The 23,148-nt window shown below is 32.7% G+C and overlaps 1 protein-coding gene across 1 annotated transcript; it reads right to left on the reverse strand.

Moving 5' to 3' along the window:
• Positions 1 to 121: 121 nt before the first annotated feature.
• Positions 122 to 20,483, reverse strand: LOC137647230 (transmembrane protein 184B-like). The gene is made up of 9 exons (XM_068380602.1): positions 20,297 to 20,483; positions 19,157 to 19,247; positions 17,592 to 17,759; positions 15,803 to 15,972; positions 15,119 to 15,342; positions 14,349 to 14,433; positions 9,060 to 9,338; positions 5,064 to 5,308; positions 122 to 1,634 (listed from the first exon to the last, which is right to left on the reverse strand). Exons 2-8 carry the CDS (start codon positions 19,183 to 19,185, stop codon positions 5,097 to 5,099), a joined length of 1,167 nt encoding a protein of 388 aa, XP_068236703.1. The 5' UTR covers positions 19,186 to 19,247; positions 20,297 to 20,483; the 3' UTR covers positions 122 to 1,634; positions 5,064 to 5,096.
• Positions 20,484 to 23,148: the final 2,665 nt, after the last annotated feature.

A 23,148-nucleotide genomic window follows, 5' to 3' on the forward strand; every position in this document is an offset into this window, starting at 1 on the left:
ATAGTAAATTCCCTGCCAGACCATAACTGAAAATCTGTATAACCTGACCTGTCCAAAAGTAAGTCAACAAGTACATTTGATGATGCTAAATATGGTCAAATTATATACATATTGCACTGAATTCTAAATAAATGAAAATTGCAAATAGAATTTATATAAAAAATCATAGTATAAGGAAAATTGCTGTAAAAACTGCCATTGCTACCTACCAAAAAATTAGGAATACAGTGTACTTATATAGCCATGATCTTGAAGTGTGACAACACTAAATCTGTGATAAATGTACTTATGCACACATACTGTACAGTACCACCAAGACAGGGAAAGAACTGTATAAGAAAAAAAATAAAACCAGGCCCAACTGGTAAGATTACTTCCTTTGATAAAGCTGAATACGAAAAATATACTGAAACTTTACAATGAATCTATTGAGCTCAATATATATATATAAAAAAAAAATCCTGCAGTTAAAAAAATCTTGGCTTGTATTGAAACCTTAAAAGTCCCATGCAGCCTCATTTCTGATTACATCTAGTTGCTGGTATTATTAGATAGATTCCTGAACTGTAGCATATAAGATAGCAGAGAACAACATCCAGACACAGCACACTCATTACCCAATATATTTTTATAATCTTAAGAAGATCTCTACAAAAGCTACTCTTTGTGTAGGCTTTAGAGGTCTCTGCAAGAAAATTATTCACCGAGGAACAGCTAAACTTTTTCTTTTTTTTTATACAGAATTACTGATGTTATGAGCCTTCTAAAACCCCTGATGATTGAAGAAAAAAAAAATTATACAAAACATTTATGCACTGACAGCTCTTTCAAAATACATGTTCAAAAGTTAATCATTTAACATTTGTGACTGGCCTACGGTTCCAATGTCTGGTTATAGATTGGGTATTTTGTAAACAATTAAGTGTTGATTTTTACTGGACTGTAGGCTTTAAAAATAACAATCACTACTATTAAATACCATTGGTATGAAAACTACCCATTTCAATAAATTACAGCACACTGCGCTTTATCTGTAAGAGAGAGGCCTGTCATAAATAATATATCTATGTATATTCTAAAGCATGCGCAGGATTAATAAGTATAACAGTGCCTTTACAAATTGCTATAATACATAATTCCATTTGCTCTGATACAGAAAAATGAAAGGCTTTAAGGAATTGCACACTTACTAACCTGCTGCATAAAAGAAATCCTTTATTTCAAATGAATGAATGATGTCAGCAAATGTTGACACTAAAATAATACTCTCAGTGAAAACATTTAAAAATCATTCTTCATCAAACCTGTTTAGCACCTTATGGCATAACACAGCAAAAGGAATGAATCAAGATAGATAAAAAAGAAGAATCATAAACTTCAAATAAGTTAACAGGACAATATAAAAGAAAATACTGGAACTAAAACTATGCCTTACAACTTTTGCAGAAACAAATATAAGGCTTAAAACAGGCTTGAGGACTTTCCCAGGGTCGCAACTTCTTGAAAAACCAACAAAGGTTTATAGAAATATACTTATTCAATGCTTTCATTTTGTTACCATGTCTCCTCTTCCTGGGAATTTCCAATAGCTACATTTTGATGAAGAACATGTTTACAGTACTGTACTTCTCTACCTGTGGGAGAAAGTGTAAATGAACAAATATGAAAACCAGAATTTTAATATAAAAATTAATTTTATATCTACCTGATATTCATATTGCTTCCTCTCGGGAAACTGTTTAATTAACACACCCATAAAGTTTTCCCATTTTCTTTCCCTTCAAAAAACTTTCATGGCCCTGACAAAAGAATTGAACATTCTAGCAGTAAGTGATAAGAAGCCAGGTAAGTATATTATTATTACTTGCTAAGCTACAACCCTAGTTGGAAAAGCAGGATGCTTTAAGCTCAGGGCCTCCAATAGGGAAAATAGTTTAGTGAGGAAAGGAAACAAAGAAAAAGAAAATATTTTAAGAGCAACAAGATTAAAATAAATATCTAATATAAAAACTTTAACAAAACAAGATGAAGAGAAATAAGATCGACTTAGAAACCAAGAACTGCCACTGCCATGCCGGATACTCTGTCCTTTTCAGTTTTGAAGTTGGCATTATCCCTTTTCTCTTGGTACAAAGTTAGTGGGGAGGAGGATGGGATTGTATATGAAAAACACCAGGCGAGTATAGAAATAAGAAAGGAGTTCTATTAACATTCTTCTTCTCAAGACGCTGTTTATCAAAAAGTTTATCCCCACAATTTTCCTTTTTTCTTTTTTCAAAATAAATACCCTATTGAAGTAATAAAATAATCTAGCAGTTAATGGTAAGTAGCACGCCAAGATTGCCTTTTCAGATTTTCTGTTGCAGTTGCTTCATGCTTGTTGCATTTCAACTGCTCAATTGGTGAGCCTGGATATAGAAATAAAAAAAATCTATTAAAATTCTATTTTTATTTATAAAATTTTCTATTTCTATGAACCTCTCCTTATGTTCATATTGCTGACTCCTATACACAAAGATTAAGACTTGCTAACCTGGTCTAGATTACTTCCAACAAGCCACTTTAAAATACAGTTTGGAACATGAGAGTCCAACTTGTTTACTGAAGATATTTAAAATGCTGGATTGTCGATTGCCTCTAAATGATACTTTTGATTGATAACACAATCTCATACCGAATATTCATATATTGTTATAAATTAACTGACCCATGTTTACTTGCACCATGCCCCCTGATACCACTATGGGGCCTAGAGTCCAGCTTTCTTCATAAGCAAACTAGGGATTCTTCAAGATAATTTTTGGCATAAATAAACCTTAATCACCATTGAGCTGATGCTAAAACAATTTTTGGTAGCCTATGGGAAATGTCCCTGCCTGGATATCTGCTGGACTGAGATTTTAGACCCGCTAAAGCTCGATATTTTTTTGTAGTGTTAGCAACTTCACCATTCTTGTGAGCTAAGATTGAGGGGTTTGGGAGAGCATGTAAGTCTACTTGCCAAGTTCACCAGCTATTGTCTAGCACCAACAGTCCTAGATTGGGTGCTGATCATATGTATATATGGTCAGTCTAGGGCATTATTAATGTCCCTTGCCTCTGCCACTCATGAGTGACCTTTTAACCTTTAAACAAAGATCTCTATAAAAATTAAGACGTAGCTGCACCCCTAATATCATGTGCAAATACTCGAGCTTTTTATTAGGTTTGGATCCAATTTTTCGCAAGTTTCTGCGACCCAATTTTAAACTGAGAATGGGATCAAATTTTGGGTCAAAGGATTATTAGGGACCCTAATCCCACAAATTAAATTAAGGCGATTACCTTTAATACCAGTGCTTTTATCCAAATAAGACATTACGGCTCTTATTGGACAAAGAAACCTATTTTCTGCTGAAATGCCCTCATCCAGTTTTAGACACGGGATGTGAAAAAAATGAGGCAGACTCAGCCTTAAAATAAATTTTTTTACTCTGAAGGAAGGTAAAAGTGACAAAATCAGCATTCTCCAAAGCCTACTTTGACAGTGTGTGTATAGTTCACTTATGAATTTAGCTGAAGCTAATGACAACATAAAATGTGTTCAGTTGCAATATACTTGAGAGAACTTCCTACAGTTCAAAATTTTTACCTTTAAAATACTGTAAAACTACATCCATATTCCAGGAAACTGACCTTATTACCAGAGGCTTTATAATATTAAACTAACTAAATATATCCACTAAAATACCTGAAAGGAATATCTAATTCCAGATGCCTGAAGACAGAATTAAGCATGGATCTATAACCCATCAGAATTTAAGGGAATCATGATATGCCATACCATTGACATAAGTATTATAACATTGTTTAAGAGTGACTTTAGAGAGTGGAGGAATATTAGGTTCCAGACTATTCAGTTTACCATCTGCCTTGATCTAGTTGTCATGTAAAGTGAATAGGATTGCAGCATTGCAAGGATTTAGCAGCAGAAGCATCTGAAGTAATTAAAGAATTTGAGGCTCTTGGATTTGTACTGCGCAGCAAACTTTTAGAACCCTTACTGAAGGAAATCCTATAAACATTAGACTGAACTTGGAGAGTTAAGCTAGGTTTGGCAATTGGGCAGGAAAGACCAGAATCCCTGCTTTTACAGAAGATTCACCGGACTATTGAATGAATAATTAATTATCCAAAGCTGGACCGTGTCATTATCGCCATCATCCCCGCTATAATCAACTAAGCTTCTCTTTCGTGGCTTTTCCCCTGAATTATCTCAGTTTCCTTTTGCTCTGAACAGTTAAATTAATCAGCACCCATTGAAACATTTTTTCTTACGTAGTATCACAAGGGAAACGCATTCTTCACGTTTATTTAAATCCCAGTATCACCCTAGAAACGATGCACAAAAGTAATATGGATCATAATCTAGAAACTTTACACTGTAATTGCTACCAAAACTAAGTGAGGATATAGTGAACAGTAACCAAACAATATGGGAAACACCTGATCACAACTGATACAACAAACTGAAATGGTCAGACTATCTGGCATGGCAGTTCTGGGTATCTTACCGCTAGAAGATTCCATTCTTTTCTTGTAAAGGAATGCATATAATGAAAGGAAAGTAAATGGGAACATTTTTAAATTTAAAAAATCTTATGGGTAAGTAGATTAAACCAAGCTTCCAAAGAAAAATATGATCATCATGATAGATTCATAGAAATAACTTCAAATTTCAGAGACTTCAAGGAAAATATCTATACACCTCCATAGATCACAACCTGCTACTAAGTTTGGGTTTTATATATATACAATACTATTCTTATACAGGAAAAACACAAAGGAAAATTTTTCTTACAGATACATTTGGAATCTTATTGCAGTTTAAATTACTGCTATGCTAAAAGAAAAATTTCTCATGATACAGGTACTGGTGAAGTAGATCAACTTTTTCCTTCAAAATCAAGCAGTTAAGATGTATTCCAATAATACTTAATTACTGAATTGAAAATTATGTATTCCAAAGCATTTAAATTCTTAAAGCTAGCTCCTTGAAACCAAGCTAGATAATGAACACTTACCTGGTGCCTTTACAATATATATATTTTTTCCCCTCACTGAAATTCATCATCGGAGCTTAATAGCATAGTCTTCTCATTATAAGGTGACCTTCCATTTCCATTGCGTCCTCCGTTCTGAGTACTTCTTGAACCCACACCATTTGCTCCACCTACTGCGTGAGTTCCGTTGTTGCCGTTAGATCTAGGTACTTCATCTGCATCATAGGTGCTTACGGCAGTGTGTCCAGAGCCTCTTGTGGTTCCACCTATATAAATGAACAAAATAAAGTTATATGGATTCTTTACATATCTTACTTCTCAAACCTCAGATGAAATAAGGTGGGTGACAACATTGTTTTCACACAAGATAAAATAAGATGGCATGGGCAAAAACATCCAACAAAAACTTGTTAAAATTTAGGTATTTAACCAAATCATTACATTACAAAGCCATGCTTGATTTCAAAATAAAACTTTCAAATTTAAAACCATGCCTCTTTACATTATATAAGAAACTTAATGAGTTACCAGGGGACACTGAATTTCACTAAATTATAGATAACAATAAAACAAAAAAAATAATTGGTTGAAGCAAAAAAGCAATTACAACAAGCAAAGGGTAACATGCAGTGCCAATTCAAATTTTTAAAAGTAACATTTGATAGTAAGGGGCTTGTTGTTAAAACCACTAACGAAACTTTTAAATACTACCAATTTGAAATTATTCCAACACCAGAATAATCGAAATTTTTTAAAGCAAAACCAACCATTTACAGCAATGAAATGTACAACAGACAGACACACTCCAACAAAGGTTATTTACATTTACATTTCAAAGGTTACACACTGTAATGATAGCCAACAAACAAGATAAATAAGCAAGCTTAACTCAAAACCATTTGACAGGCAAAATACCTGTACTGTATATCTTTCCTGTGCACCTATATACACCATTTGAAAGGTCAATATACAAGAATCAAACAAATTTCAAGAGTATCTACTGTATATGAAATGTGTTGAAAATGCACTACTTATAACAAGGCTATCATTAAATATATCGTAAATAGCCAAGCCCATTAGGCACTGAATGGGGACTGCACTTAAATTCCAATTGACACACTAAGATTTAAGTGTTGTAGAAAAAATGTTAATACCCATACATAATTCAATCACCATTAACACTTATACCACCTAGATACCTAATCAGAAACAGTGTAAAATATTGCTTAGTTACCAAAGCAGAGGACATACTACACATTGGCAGGAAGAGAAAGTCAGCCACGAAATTATTTGTGCTAGCGAATGCCTATTTTGTGGGAAGTATAGGACTATGTAGAATAACATTTTACTACTGTACTTATAGGTAAAAGATAACCATCACCCAATTGAAAGCACAAGAAACAAATATAAGAAAAATAACAATTACAAAAGGTTTGACAAATGCTCTGTTTTGGATAAAAGACTGTCAATCACAGACAAAAATGTCAAGTTTTAATAATATATTAGTTATTCCAAAAACTCCTACTTACTGTATATGACCTTGGAGATAAAAAAAAAAAAAATATCACTTGAATAGTTTAAAAATAAAATTCAAGAATACTTTTGAAATAACTATGACAAAATTACTGGTATAAAATTATACTCGTTCAAATATTTAAGTGCTGTCAACTTGCATGTTAGCTTTTAAGACTCTCTTAATGCCCAGTTAAGCAGTTACAATATGAAACTGCTGAATTCACATTTCATACTAAAAAAGGAAAAAAAGGGGTCAAATTTCAACTTTGATGCACTAATGCAAGAAGGTATGCTTTCACACTATATCATCAAAAGGGATTTATTAACCTTTAAAGGATCCTTTTTTCTTGCACTGTTTATCACCAATGAATGTAGCTTACTGTTGTCAAACATGACAAATTACTTAATGACATTGACTTTAATTTTATCAAAGTGCATTTTTAATCCAGTAACTTGCATATGTTATGCTTTTCCCTTTGTAGATTTATCAATGAAAACATAATGATCACAGCTTTTTGTAGGTTTACACTAAAAATCTTTGATTGCTATATTTTTAGCCTAACACTGATAGCTATCTTACTTTTTTATAGAATAATAAACAATACAATTTCTTAAGATAAAGCCAATTGGAATGCTGTATGTGATGGGGTGAAAATTCTCTTAATAGACATTTTAGTCATATTCAGTTCATGGTCTAAAAGTCTAGTTGAAATATTCCTCTTAACTAAATTACTTGTCATTTAATACTTGTACAGTAAATTGTTTGGAACAATGCAGTGTGGGACAATTCTTTTATCCTGTTGTGTGAAAATCAGAAAATTCACTTTTAATTATGGCACCCTGCTTTATACAAATTCAAATTTGAATGATGACATCATAAATCCATAAAAAATACACAAGATTTTCCATCCCTCCTGATTAAAAGAAATTGTGGCCATTACGTTATTCCAGTCTCAGTAGATTACCTCTGATATTTTCAAAATGCCATACTTGAAAGTGAAAAATATTCTATATTTTAAAATTATATTCCTTAAGATGTCATATTATCATTACTACTCAAATTACAACCATAGTTGAAAAACAGGATGCCACAAGCCCTAGGGCTACAAGTTGAGTAGCCCAATGAGAAAAGGAAATAAACCATATTAAAGAAGTAATGAATCAATTCAAGATCATAACATTAAAATAGATCTGTTGCATACAAACTAAGAAGGGCTGTATAAAAACTATGAAAAATTTATGTTAACCTGTTCAACATATGGGCATTTGTAACAAGTCTGAATTTTTCAGTTGCAAGTACCCTGTAATTGAAATTAGGTTTATGATTTGCAAAGCATCAGTATTCTTGAAGTTATTGCATTTGACCACGAGACTCGATACACTGTATATAAACTCATCTACACAACAGTCTTGTTAGAGGGACTAGCAGATAACTTTTTTTCTTCATACCCTAAATAATCCACTACCTGGAAGACAAACATTCGGAAAACCCACACCACACAGCAGTGATGGCTTGGGTTATTTACAGGGGAACGGGGTTATTCTACAGCGAGATAGAAAACTACTATTTTCAGTTTTATTGTCGAATATCTTCCTTGGTTAAAGAATAGTGAATGAACTCTGAGAAGATTCATTGAAATACTAATTTACGTCCCACAGAAACGTGGATTATGCTACTCGTGTGGTGTGATAATTGTATATACTGAACTTATAAATTAAATTAAATTCTGTAATGTATGTTTCTTAATTATTGATGGGTCATAGGAGTTTTTGCAACAACATTATGGAAATGTTAAACAGAGAGAACCTTAATTTTGTCAACCTTCTACACAAAAGTCAGAAATATTATAACCCAATCTCAATACTGTAGTACCACAACCCATACTATCTACAAGCAATTTGAATAAACAATGGCATGAGAATCATCACTTGCTAACATGTAGCATTTTCGACATTAAAATTCCACCAAATCTATAAAGCAATTCTCTTGTGATTACTTTCTCAATGCCACTGAGAGAAATAAAGAAACACATAAGACCAAGATACTGTAACAGCCTGTAAAATGTCTAAACAGACATGTGAAAGCCCCACCATCTTTACCCAAAAGCAAAAATGAACATGTTTAAGAGGAAGAAAATAGGTATCGATTAAGAAATACTTTACTTGAATATTTCTATACTTCTACTTAAACATATTCACTTCATCCTTGTAATAAAACGTGTCATCTGCCCAAATTTTGCACCAATACAAATACAAGCTGTTATTTCAGCTTGACTAAGTAGTTAATTAATGAAAAAAGATGGTTGGAAAGAATTTTGAGTAATAGACTCTTGGGTCATATTTCATATGAAAGTTCCTAACTTTTCATGATCATGACAAAATGCTATAAGATGACATGTTTTAAATACATAGGAAAAGTGTTTTAGCATTTGTGATGAGGCAGATGCCAGTGAAGTGATGGTGCGAGCGTCACTCCCAGGGGCCACACCGTGGTCACGGCACCTTTAGAGGGCGGTGGAGGTAGTTTCACAGGTTGCTGGGACTGTTGTGCAGGTACTGCAGTGGAGATGACACTGAGGCCTGAGCTCACCACTGTGCCACCACCATTACCAACTACACCACTATTGCTTTTAGTTGGAGATGTGGTAGTGGTAATGCTTAAGGCATTAGTGTCTGAGGCCCCAGTGCTGCTGCTGGTACAGGAGACAGGCAAAAGGTCTGGGCGAAGTTCCTCCATATCATGGCTATGAGTAAGCACTTGGGTTGGGCGGCCACCTTCGCCTAACAAAGTTCCATTTTACAAGTTATTTGCTTGAGTAATTAGTACATACATTTCCTTGACATTTTTGTAGAATATAATATCTAAATAAAAAAATATGAGTACTGTAATTCTAGCAGAGTACAGGTTTGTTACAAGGAATAAAAGAGAATGAAAAAACAAGCCCAGTTTATGCATGAGAGCACAAACATATCCCAATACACCACTATATACCCCAAGTCACCAGCAACCTACCGTACAATAATACAAGCATCATACCTACAGTACTATAAATCTTTTTTTATTAAAAACAGCAGACTTTGATGAAATTATTTAATTTCCGACATTAGGTATAAAAAAAAAAAACTATAGAAACTTTTAGTTTAAGAGGAAACAGCCTCATGCAAAAAACTACCGAAGTCTGTTAGGTGAAGGGAGATATGCATACAGTATTGTAATGTGCTGTACTTTACTTCATTGTATGTTTACAGTAAATATCCTTCTTTCAATACGGAAACACTTAACAACACAGTACTGTACTCCAGAGCAGGTTTTATATTACTGCATAAAAGATTCTATATACTGTATATCAAAGCTATCAATACTCTATCAAGTACATCAAAATACCATGCAAATAATGGCCTTGCAGAAAACACAGAAGCTCAATTTTCTAATCAGAATATTTTTTTGATTAACTGCATTGTACAATGATGCACCTTCCACAAAAATTTGGCAACTAGCATACTCGAGCATTGCAGAGGTTAGTCAAAAGGTTACGTTCCCCAACCTTTCACAGCCACAAGTTCCTGTTCTAATTCCTGAAGAAAAACCAGTGCACTGACTGTGTTGCTTCCTGCATGCAATGGGTAAAATTCATGTTCATATCAATCTTTGACTCAAACAAATCCTACATTTTTCCAATCCTTTATCAAGACTTGACAATATTGGCCAATACACTATACAGGATACTGTATATGACACAATCAAAAGTAGTTGTACTTTAAAATACCCTTCATATCAAATAGTTCAAATATAAAAATACTTTGATTGAAAAAACTTTCTACAATATATACTAAAACCCAAAAATATTTGAAAGCAGTAGCAAAAATAGCAATGCAGTAGGTATGTGTACTGGCCAGGCAGAGAAAAATTAAATTCTTATCAGCACAGAAGTCAAATTTAGTTTTCCTAAAAATAAAAAATAAAAATATACCCTACCAAGAACAAAGGTTAGGAACATTTTAAGTTACAGGGGAGAGTTTGTCCATAATGTAAAACTAGCTATAAATTTCAAGACAGCCCCAAATTGATTTTCTGGGTATTGATACACAATCACAAAAGAAGTCCTTCAAGAAAAGGCCAACATGGCAGGCATAAGGAATACAGTATTCTTTAACCCACCAGAAAAGAAGCTTCGTACAAATGTATGATACGGGTATGAGGAAAACCAGAACGAATAGAAGTTTTACAGTAGCTTTTGAAACAATTCAAAGTAACCAGTGAAGGAATAAATAAAATCTATTTAATTTTTTACACATAACATCAATAAAATCTGCATTGATTAAAAAATGAAAGGTTTTAAAGCTGTGAAATAGATGCCAACGGAAATGGCTATCTTTGCTCCGATCATAGTAGTTTCCATCTTGACTTTTACAGCATCTTCATTTCCCTTAATGCTCACACACAAATTTTGCCATTTACACAACTGTATTAGCTTCAATTAATTTATATGATGATAACTACAGTATTTGTACTGGACAAGTTTTGAAGGGCTTCAATAGCATTTCTGGAATCAATGAAGATTACAAATTTCTGTGAGGACTTTTCAAATACAGACTACTGAAGTAATTGCACTTAGCACTACTATGAAAATACAGTAGAAACCTTGTTAACTAAAAGAATTTATTAACTTTATATAGAAATAAGGCAGCAAAAACTACACCTGTTGGCGACTTGAAACATTGAATGTAAATCTGGGTGGCTCTTCACATCTTACATGATCCAATAAGTATATGCATAGCTTAGATAATAAATATACATGTGTACATAATTTAACTTTCTTCAGTATTCAAGGCGACTTCACTTTCAGAAATTGCCAGATAACTATTTAAGCATATACAGACTCAAGGTCAATTAGATCTAATAAAGAAAGGAGTGTAGACCACACACGCACATTCAAGTTTGGCATTTTGGAACATGCTAAGAATTTTCTAGGAATATCTTGCAACCATGTTTTCATATTCCCATAAACTGGCTTACTTTACTACCACTATATTTTCACTTGAATGCAGTTATATTAACGGTTTATTAGATTATTGGTGAAGTTTATTTTCATGATTTATTTTATTATCATATACCGTATTTAAAGATTATTCTTCATTAACTTGATGTTTTTAGAAGCAAATATGCAATGAAAAAAACAAATTATTCATGTTTGCAAAGTTGTCCTCATATTACATCTCTGATTGGCAACATATAATTGAACATGAGCCACTACCTTATCGGGGTCCTCTACTTGCCAATTGAGAGAAAATTCCCCATTACTAAGAGACAATAGAACACATTTCAACATTCTCCTTTCAAATTTAAGAACATTGTATCAGGTTCAGAAAGACTAATGTGGAAGATGAGTGCACCAGCCAATTCTCAATAATGAACCTCTACAGACAACAAAGTGAAAGACACTGTTGGAGACTATAAAGGAGAGATTCCCTAACTAGAAGTACAACTGCAGAGAGTTAGTTCCTCAGGTGCAAAATATCCCTTTTTGCTTTAGGCATTCCTTGATATACAGTACATATCATGCAATTGTAGAAATTTCTGATAAAGCTGTAATAATAATTACTATAGATATCTAGGACATATCTCTTAACCATGGAAATACTGTAAACTAAAATATGTTGTTGGAATAATAAACACAAACTGTAAGAGCTCCACTATTGTGTTAATCTAGTTTACCCACTTATGTGCAACATGAGCTACCTCCTACCTCTATCAAGGCTCTAGAAAACTATAAACAACTTTAACATACAGTATTTGGGACTAGATCCTGAGATTATTCCAAGTTCAAAAGGAACACAAAAATAGATCTTCAGGTGATCAAGATCTTTAGATCTTCAGGTGATCGAGATCTTTAGATCAGAGATGTCTCTTTCACTTCCCTAAAGGAAAAAGCCGATTCCTGTTCCCTACACACAGATGATTAAAACCTTGACAAGTAGCACATAAGCATCATTTTAAGCTTGATACAATACCTGACACTTTTGCCTGAAAAAGAGCGCCTAAGCAATTATTATAAAATACTTCTTAAGAATGCTGGAAGGCAACTAAATTGTGAAATATAATCAAACATCTGAGCTGGTGCTACCATTGCATGAAATAACATTTACTATATCAAACACTTAGAACTACGAAATCTGCTAAAATCTATCCCTATTGACTGGAAGACTAAGACTCGGATAATCAAAGTTTCTGATATGGAACTTTAAAGATGTCTTGTCTTGTTTCTAATGACAGAAAACCACTGGTGTACCAACATAATAAACCTTTTATGCATTCCTACAGGCTTAGAATTTTTGCCAGTATTACAAAGATCCAAGAAGCAATTCACAGTCAAATGTACTGCTGTTAAGGCAAAACTAAACCATCAATGTTTTTAAAATGGGCCCAAAGTTGCTAATATTAAAATAAAATAAAAATGAATATCCAAACTGAGCCAAATGACTTGTTACTACTGTAAACAGTAAATTTTCCTCAATGGAAGTAGCTTAAACAATTTACCATCAATCACTGGATGTTAGTATTGGACGACCGATTCACTATTTTACAAACCATCTAAACACCAAGAGATAAAAAAACTTGAGTAAGACACACAACAGAAATGGTGCACTTCAGTGAAATGGAACTTCACAGAAGCAGCCAAAGATTATAAAATACAAAGAAAAACATCTAACTTGCAAAATTCAACACTGGTAAATAACACCAAGTCAACTAAACACTAACTGCTTGCTAACAAAAAGACATATGTGCTCTTTCAAATTTCAAAATCATTGTATGAGTGAAGCAATGAATTGGCTGTAGTGATGTTTATATAAGGCAGTTGCAAAAATAAATCACAATGCAAAGCTAAAATTTAGTGTAAAAATGTGAAAGAATGCAACACTGATAAGCCATTTTATAAAACTGAGAATGTTATAAAAACTCAAAGTTGTCCTTAGAAATTCCATCACCATATTAAAAACAATGTTGAAAATAAAGTCCAAAATTTGTTATAAATACTTCAAACTAAAAACACAAATATGAATTCTGTTTAAAATATAAACATATTGGCATATAAAATGATGTCCATAAAAATAAAGATCTTACAGTCATGAAATAAAAATGCAAATACAAGAGTACGCTCATATGAGCTTTCTAAAACTTAAAAACCAAAGGAAGTTTTAGTGAAATGTATATTAGAGATTCTTTATGTTCATTCTTCTTTTGACTCTATTCCAGTTGTTGAATTAACAAATAGGATTTAATTTTTCAAATACAGGTGCACATATACAAGAAACTAATAGTAAGGTGTAAGATATCTTTGGTATAAAAATATAACCAAGTTTGATATCACTTTTAAGTCATACAAGCTTGCTACCCACCGATAATACCCAGAAAAATTTAGGGGAAAAATTATGGAAAGTCATTTTATATACCAGTTTTTTTTATCAAGTAAATTAGCTATACAAAAAAAATTTCTATAATTACTGTTAAATATTTAAAAGTAAAATTTAGGGAAAAATTATGGAAAATCATCTTATATACCAGTATTTTTTATCAAGTAAAGTAGCTATACGAAAAAAAAATTCTACAACAATTATTGTTAAATATTCAAAGGTAAAATTCAAATCATAGTATTGAGTTATCTAAATGAAGTTAGTTTCAATATAGAATATTTATTTGATATAACTGAAAAAATATTTCAATATGAAATCAAAAATAAAAATAAAGAGTACATATTACAGAATATTACAAACACAAAAACAAAAATTTACCTGCGCTATACTGTGTGTACTGCTGATACTGTGGGTGGAAGTTGTGTATGGCATCTGTCATAATATCTTTTGGGTTCATAGTTTCCTGTAGAAGAAATAAAGAAATGTTTAACAAATCTTATAAGGTAGTTTTCCTTCAACCTACGCCACTATCTTTAGTAGTATTCTAAATATTAAGTGTTATACAGAGCATGTGTAAGAACTTATTTTGAAACCATAAATATAAACTTTTTAACTACAGTACAACAGTATCCCCAAAATTCTTTGACCTTCCCCAGCTGCTCAAGAATTATAGAGCGGCTAGGTTATTGTTAATATATCAAAAATTATGATTGTACTATCCAATAAAACGAGTCTTCCCCCCAAATTCAAATAAACAGATGCTCAAGTACTGAACATTGTTCTTAACCAATGCTCTCACTATAGTTAATCTTATCACATATAAAATCCATATGGAATTTTAAGGCCAAAATTTATAATTCAGTAAGAGTGACAATGTACAAAACTCAAAATCTGATCGTAGTGCTATTGGGTCATCATCACCCAGTTGGGAGACTAAAATAAAATCTTTAATACTGCTTTTATTAAAATCTTACCAAATAAAGTACAGAATACTGTAATACCTTCTCAAGAGTACCTTACACCCTAATAATTGGAACTAAACTTACTGCAAATATATGCCATACATTATCCACAAACTTCCACGCCTCAAAAATAAAGAATTACATAAGTTTCTGTAAGTACAGTAAATTAGTTAGTTATAATAATACCTTGAGGGATGAGGAGATGCTTTGCATAGTGACTGATCTTCCAGGTCCTGTTCCATTGAAATCCCCATAAATCTGGTAAGGGAATGCATATCGAAGGGCCACTGAAGCAAAGAACATCTCAATACAGATGATAAAGTTCTGATAACCTGCAGACACTGTACCCGTGTTCAGATCTGGGTTACCTTGGATTATTTCAGCCTTTTCAAGAATGGCCAGCAATACACCTGGTAAATAATAATAACACATTAAATAAGCCCTCTATACCTTTAAACAATCTAGTATAACATATTTAATGATTTAGTTTTCATACATTGTGTAATCTACTTAATTATAGAAATTTAAAACTTTTTAAGATTACGAGATCTTCATACACATGCTTTTCCATAATAGCAATTAGTTAAGAGCTGCTTTATATATACATGGCACAATAGTATAACATTCACAAGAAAATTATAGACAGTCTTTGGTTATGCAATTCTGTTTTCTGTATAGTAAATACATCTCGCTATTAATCATCATCATCTTGAATCTCTTAAGATATTTATTTATCTGGTTTTCCATGGCAATTGCTGTGCCTTTTCCCATTGGTTTGTGTAATGAAATTATATAAATTGGGGTACAACATTCTTAAGGAATCAAGCTAAACAGAAGACTGCCTGTAAATGGAAGTATGCCAGTACTTACCTTGCCAAAATGACAAAAAAATGACTGACTTGATTGTAAAGAACTTAAGAACAGGTTCAAATGGTTGCAAAAGGTCTCTAGTGGCAAAATAAAACAAAAAGAGGCTATACAGAGCCAGTGATACAGATATGTTGTATATAATTGTGATGTACAAATATCCTCCTTCAGGGCTGTGAATGAAAGCAAGAAACATACAAAAAATTAGTTAACTGTTTTCGAAAGTATAACTATTATCTGACATCAACACCAGCTAACTTTTAAAGGGACATCAGAAAAAAAATTAGAAAAGGTTTATTCTTGAAGCTAAAACACTCTAGTTAGGATAATGCAGTCAACCATATTCATGCATTTCTATGCAATAAAATCATTCTGTTGAATTATAAATTGATCGACTTTATATCTTCATTATTTAATAAGATTTGCTAACTTTTATTTGAGTTCAGCAAGAATAGTGCATCTTATCTAAATGATAAAATGTAAAAGATCATAATCATCTTCCTTTAAATAGAAAATTCATTACTGTACCGTACTCAAATTTCTCATAATCTTAAATTGTAGTAATATAAAAATAGTTGAAGAAATTATACTTTTCCTTTATTATATGATACCAACATTTCGATAAAAAAAATCTGACTAGATATCCTGATTTACTTTTAGTAAATAAACATTTAATTAAAATAATTAATTATTATATGTTAATGAATAATAAATAATTATATGTTAATGAATAATAAATCTTGTTCAATTCACAAGTAATTTATACAAAAAGCACTTCATTACAAAACAGCTGTCTTTTTTCAGTCCAGTTTTAATAAACAAAAATGGTTGGAGAAAAGAACATTTTAAAACAACATTGTATTTGTTAAAGATAAAATAACATCTCATTATTAGGATATACTGCACTAGCTAGATATTTCTTGCAGGGTGCATTCTAAGCAGTACTAAAGATTCTCAGGGTGCATTGCTTTTCTCTTTCTCTTTATCTGTCCTTTCCAGCTACTGCACACACCACAACTTTCTTGTTCCCATTCTTACACACACTAGCAAACTTCACGTCGTCTAGCAAAAAGCAAAAATATTCACATTTTCATTCTTAAAACATTGTTTTATCCATAAATAAATGAAGTAAATAAATAATCTGACTTTTATACCTGCACAAATCAATTATCGTAATTTTTTCTTCTGCACCTTATCCCCAAAACATTCAAACCTTCAATCCTTGTCACTAAAATCCTGAGTACAGTATTTGCAATAGCAATACATTTACTGGGTCTCTGCTAACCGCATTCCAAACAATGATGTTAAGACCACACATATGAATAAAGCTGCAATTATGACTTTTTTGTTCTTGCAGCATTTTCTAAATCATTACGGAACTTCTTTGTTTTAATAACAATTACAACCACATTTTCACAGCATCTCCAATCTATATTCATCTAAATTCTAGCTTCAACTAATTAATGACTACATTATACAAGAATTATATCCATCAACTTGATCATCCATATACTCTAACACACACACATTCAAATCTTTCCCATGTATACAAGGTAAATATCAATTTTTTGGGAGGACAATATATTTCCAACAATCAAACAAACAAATCTCCACAAGCTGCTGCATTGTAATTCATTCATAGGACTTAATATTGTATAGGTATAATATATAAGTTATTAGTTTTGTCTCTTCACTATAAGAAGCTATTTTGAATGGCAATTCTCCATTTTGCTTTCCTTTCATTCCAAGGTAGATACCTGAGAGTACTATGTGCAAAAAGCTTTTTCCATACCTCCAATCACCATCGTGATATTTTCCAAGAAATTGTAGAATAATTGTGATGAAGGCCATTACTGGTTTGACAGCACAAAACTGAAGAGTGGCTTGCTTGCAGAACCTCAAAAATCCTATGGTGTACGTCTTTCCAACAAGGCAACACGTCCCGTACATACAGGACGACCTTTTAAGAAGAAAACATGATATATAACTAAATTACTATTTAACAATAATCAATAAAGCAACATGTTCCATTACACACAAAATCACTTAAGAGAAAAGTTTTAGGTTACAAATTTAATTTATTGGTTTGTGTGTGGGAGCAATTAAGTCATATAAAACATTCATATTGAATGGAATTTCACTGTCCCAAGTATTTCTTATACAATCAAAGCTGAAAAAAGTACATTTCAATATAAAATTTTACCATGCAATTCACTTACAAGCCTAAAAGGTTCTAATAATCATTCTTTTTTTTTTTTGTATGATCCTATTTCCTTTAGCTAGATTTTGTCTTGATAACTTGAATTCACAAGGCTAAGAAAAACCTTCCAAGTGCTCATAATTACAGATTATGATAGTTCATAAACATGAAAGTGTCACAGCATACAATACAAACATACCGGTATATAAGTAAGCACACTTACAAGAAAAATCTTGATGAGCTTGGTCATACTAAATAAACAGTAAACATTTCACCAAAGGATTCCGGAAATGTTAAAGCCAAAGTGTACTTCTAAAAAGATCTTTCACCAAGACTTGCAAATCCTCCAGTACTTGCTTAATGATATTTCTATACAGTATTGCAAAGCTCTCTTAATAAGCTTTTTAAAAGTATTCTACTGTACACTGTATAGCATAACTAGTTTCAATTGGCGATAAAATGAAATCAATATGCAATTTTTTGTCTACTTTGTTTATTCGTTAAGAACTTAAAAGGGCATAATAAAGATCATGTTTGCTGGTGCAATTTCACAAATAAATATCTCAATTAGAATATTTTTTTGTAAGCAAAATTTGATTGGAACGTTTATATGAGGGCCCTACAAGTGAAGTACAACAAAGACTGGATTTGCTATTAAGCAAGAAAGGCCAATATTTTTATGAATGTGAATGTGTAGCACTTCCAAAGTGCTCCAAAATGACATACAGTACAGAACTGATGGAAAACCTCAATAAAAATAAACACTGACCCCTTTGGTGATAAAAGTGGAAAAAAGGTTAGCAAGGAGCTCCTTCACTCTGGAACTTTGAAGACTAAGTTTTTGGCAGTAAAATTGTTCTAAGTTCTTTTGCAATTTCTAGTACATAATTTACATGCTTTGGAACTTCCTAATAACCCATCCTGGATTAAAAAGTGGTACACAACTTTACCATATTTTATACTAGGCTAATTTTAGTGGGTTTCCAAATTAATTTATTAGGCTTAAATATGGAGTTTAGTTTGTCAAAGACATGAATAAAGTACTTCACAACAAAGGCTATTAAATATTCACAATTGAATGCATTGAGAAATTCATTAAACTGAAAAGGCTAATGAACTATCACCAAAAATCATTCAACAAAGCTATTGAAACTGACCTGATGGGCTTTCCTCTGATTTCACTCATGATGTTACCTTCTCCGCCGAGGTACTCATAACACAGACTCAAGAAGTTGTAAATGACAAATGCTGCAAAGGAAATACCAAGAATAAGTTAAAATAATTAAAGTAATATTTACAATTTATATCAATTTTAATTCCCCTTCCATTTGCATTTTTTCAATATTTCAAGGCATTATTTTCCTTGTTAGCTTGCTTTGCATGTTAAAGGCTTTATACATAATAAATCATTCATATTTCTAACTAAAATAATGCTATAATAAATGATAGATTTTTGTCATTGGGAGGCCTACAACTTAACATTTCTGAAAATTTATGACAGAATAATTTTTTCTCATATCATTACTTGACTTCTCTTGCTTGAGGGTACACTCGGGCGCACTATTCTATCTAATTTCTCTACCTCGTTTTGTTAAAGTTTTTATAGTTTATATAGAAAATGTTCATTTCAGTGTTACTGTTCTTAAAATTATAAATTTTTCCTCATTTCCTTTCCTCATCCTGCTTTTCAAACTAGGGTTGTAGCTTAGCAAGTATTATTAATAATAATAATAATAATAATAATAATAATAATAATAATAATAATGATGATGATGGATAACCAACATGTGCGCCTGCGCATACGGCAGGAGGTGGTTTACAACAGCAATGCAAGTTATTGAATATATTTCACTAGTATAATGTTATTATAAAAAAAGAGAGTAGGGAATGCAATCTGCTAGGGGGTGAATCAATACGGAAGGTGTACATGATTTTGGTATCACATTTTCCAAGGAAGTTTATAAAAATTAAAAACTATGATGTTCAGAGCACTGTATATGAAATAACAAAGAGCTCAATATAAATTATAATATTGTAATATCAAAATATACTATAAACTCTAACAAGTTATATTTATTTTCATATTTAGGTATTCCTAGGATAACTGGAGCTGTTGATGTAGATGAGTTGTAGATATAGATTGTGATGTGTATGACCTTTTTTGGCCAGTCATGACCTTTTGCATATATTCATCCCATAGTATAAGTTTTAATAGGAGTGAAAACAAATAAAGCTATTGCAAATTCTATAATGTTTTAAAACCCTTACAGTTGAAACCACTGTAATCAGTTACCTACCTTCATAGCAATCCCTGAGGGTATCAAAATATATGTAATAGTTGTCTTTGTTGAAGAACAATAAGGAAATCCAGGAATCGAACGCGTAAATTGGGGACGAACAGCAGGATGCGAACAATCCATCGTTGCTCCGCTGGATTGCTGTAGAATCTCAGGTGCTGGTAAATCTGAGGATGAAATAAATAAAAGTCAGTTCCGAATACTATCAGATTAAGCTAATTAATGTTACATGATAATCGAAATATATTAATCTTAAAATTATGTGGCTCATTCAAGACGAGGTACCATGTCGATCAAATAAAGGTGAGAGAGAGAGAGAGAGGAGAGAGGAGAGAGAGGGAGAGAGAGAGAGAGAGAGAGAGAGAGAGAGAGAGAGAGAATGTATCCTTAAACACTGACTTTAGTAACAAGCCATGTGTGTATATGATCCAACAGAGTAAGTACTGAAAAAAAGTCAATATCTTTATCTGCAGAGAGAGAGAGAGAGAGAGAGAGAGAGAGAGAGAGAGGAGAGAGAGAGAGGAGAGAGAGAGAGAGAGAGGAGAGAGAGAGAGAGAGAATGTATCCATAATCAAACATTGACTTTAATAACAAGCCATGTGTATGCATGATGCAACGGAGTAAGAACTGAAAAAAAACAAGTCAATATCTTTCTTGGCGGAGAGAGAGAGAGAGAGAGAGAGGAGAGAGAGAGAGAGAGGAGAGAGAGAGAGAGAGGAGAGAGAGAGAGAACCAGCGCGTGGGTGAAATATGGCAGGTAACCAAGAGATTGGCAAGATAAAACGACAAGGAGAATAGCCCGTAGGAAATCTGCGGACAGAGGCATAGGGAAGTTTTGCGGGATCCGGGAAACCGTTGCTACGGGCAACGTAGTATCAACAGGTGGAGGAGCTACATTTCCTCAGTGAGCACCATAACAAAGCTGCTCCCACGGCAATCAAACAAAGAAAAAAAAAATTACGCAAACAACATCCCAATGATCAGTGTTTCGCTGGGCCAACTCTGCGCAAACAATAAACAATGCTTAGTACATTGAAAATAGGAATGCTCTTAAACTTGTGATATTACAAGTTTGTTCAATTGCCGAGTTTTCCTATAGATACGTATCACACACCTCATCCAGGACACTTTTTCAGTGCAAATTTTATTACGCACTAAAATTTAATGTTAAAAAAAAAAGAAATAAAAACTCACACACACACACACACACACACACACATATATATATATATATATATATATATATATATATATATATATATATATATATATATATATATATATATATATATATAACCCAAATTATTTTGACTCGAAAATATTCAAGATATAAATGTCGAAAACGCGTTTCTTTTCCAATACCGAAGTATACCAAGACGTTGGTTTGGAACTTGTAACCTCAAGACTCCTGGTTCACAACCCCTTTAGGCTTCCACTGTACGCCCTCCAAACATTTTACTCGGGGCCCCCGGATGTTACAACCGTCCGCCCCAAGGACACCACACCACACACTCGCTGTCAAAAGGGCTCCCAGACTCCCAAGCTATATTTAAAAACGACGTGTTGGCGTACGCAGTCAAAATTTCCCAAGACTTACCATTATTTGTTTATTTTTAAACTGAAAATACTCGCAGTCACAAGGTAACGTTAAAGCATTTTACTCTATTCAGAGGTAGGAAAATAACTGGAGAGACCATGCGAGGGAAACTTTTAAGCAGAATACGTCAGTTCCTCACAGAGGAGCAATAACAAAACACTTATTTCGAGCAACGTCTTCCCTCAATTTACAGTAGAGTCCTTCCGCACTTACACCTAGTCACGTAGATGTGGGGGAATGGGAAACTCGTTGTTCTTAAATGTATATAATAATATTTCCTTGCAGAAGTAACTCTTCAAGAATCACACATTTACAACACACTAATAACCAGTCCTTTGTACTTAAGAAAAAGCCTTTTACTAAAACTTAAAATATTGCAACTGGTGTGGAACATTGCACTATTGACGAATATCATTCATCTTAATATATATAACCTTATATGTGTGATGGCATATAACATGTGAACAAAATGAAAGTTTATACTATATGGAGAGAGAGAGAGAGAGAGAGAGAGAGAGAGAGAGAGAGAGATTTGACATTAACAATTTATATCAGCTACGGCCCATGACAAGCCAAGTTACCACCCACCACAGATCACGAGGTGATCGAACCCAGTCTTGTAACTAAAATTAAAGAACAGTCTCTCTCTCTCTCTCTCTCTCTCTCTCTCTCTCTCTCTCTCTCTCTCTCTCTCTCTCTCTCTCTCTCTCCATAGGGAGCTGAAAAAATTCAAAGCGCATATAAACAGGCTAATTATTACTAAACTTATGTTAAAATTACAATATTTATAAAGGCTTATAAATTAGTAATTATTAGACTTTGGTATGAAGGCAACAAGTGACTCCCACAATGCCTGGAGGTCGTCCCAGCCACACAAAGGAAGACAAAGACAGGTGTATTTCTCGAGGCGGGATCCAGTAAAATGTGGGCAGCCAAGTCCACTGTCCCACCCACCTTCAACGACCCAGAAGGCATGACAAGGACTGAGAGACGTCATCAAGGTTGTCACGCTAACAAGGTAGGCACAGAGGGTTGTTTTATAAACCGCAACAAAATCTTGAATATTTGTTAATGAACACTGCAACAGGAAAAAATAAAACACACAATATATATATATATATATATATATATATATATATATATATATATATATATATATAGACAGAGAATCATATAATAATTAATATATATAATTATATATATATATATATATATATATATATATATATATATATATATATATTATGCACATGAA

The sequence above is a fragment of the Palaemon carinicauda genome, chromosome 9 (genome assembly GCF_036898095.1).
Source record: "Palaemon carinicauda isolate YSFRI2023 chromosome 9, ASM3689809v2, whole genome shotgun sequence".
Lineage (NCBI taxonomy): Eukaryota > Metazoa > Arthropoda > Malacostraca > Decapoda > Palaemonidae > Palaemon > Palaemon carinicauda.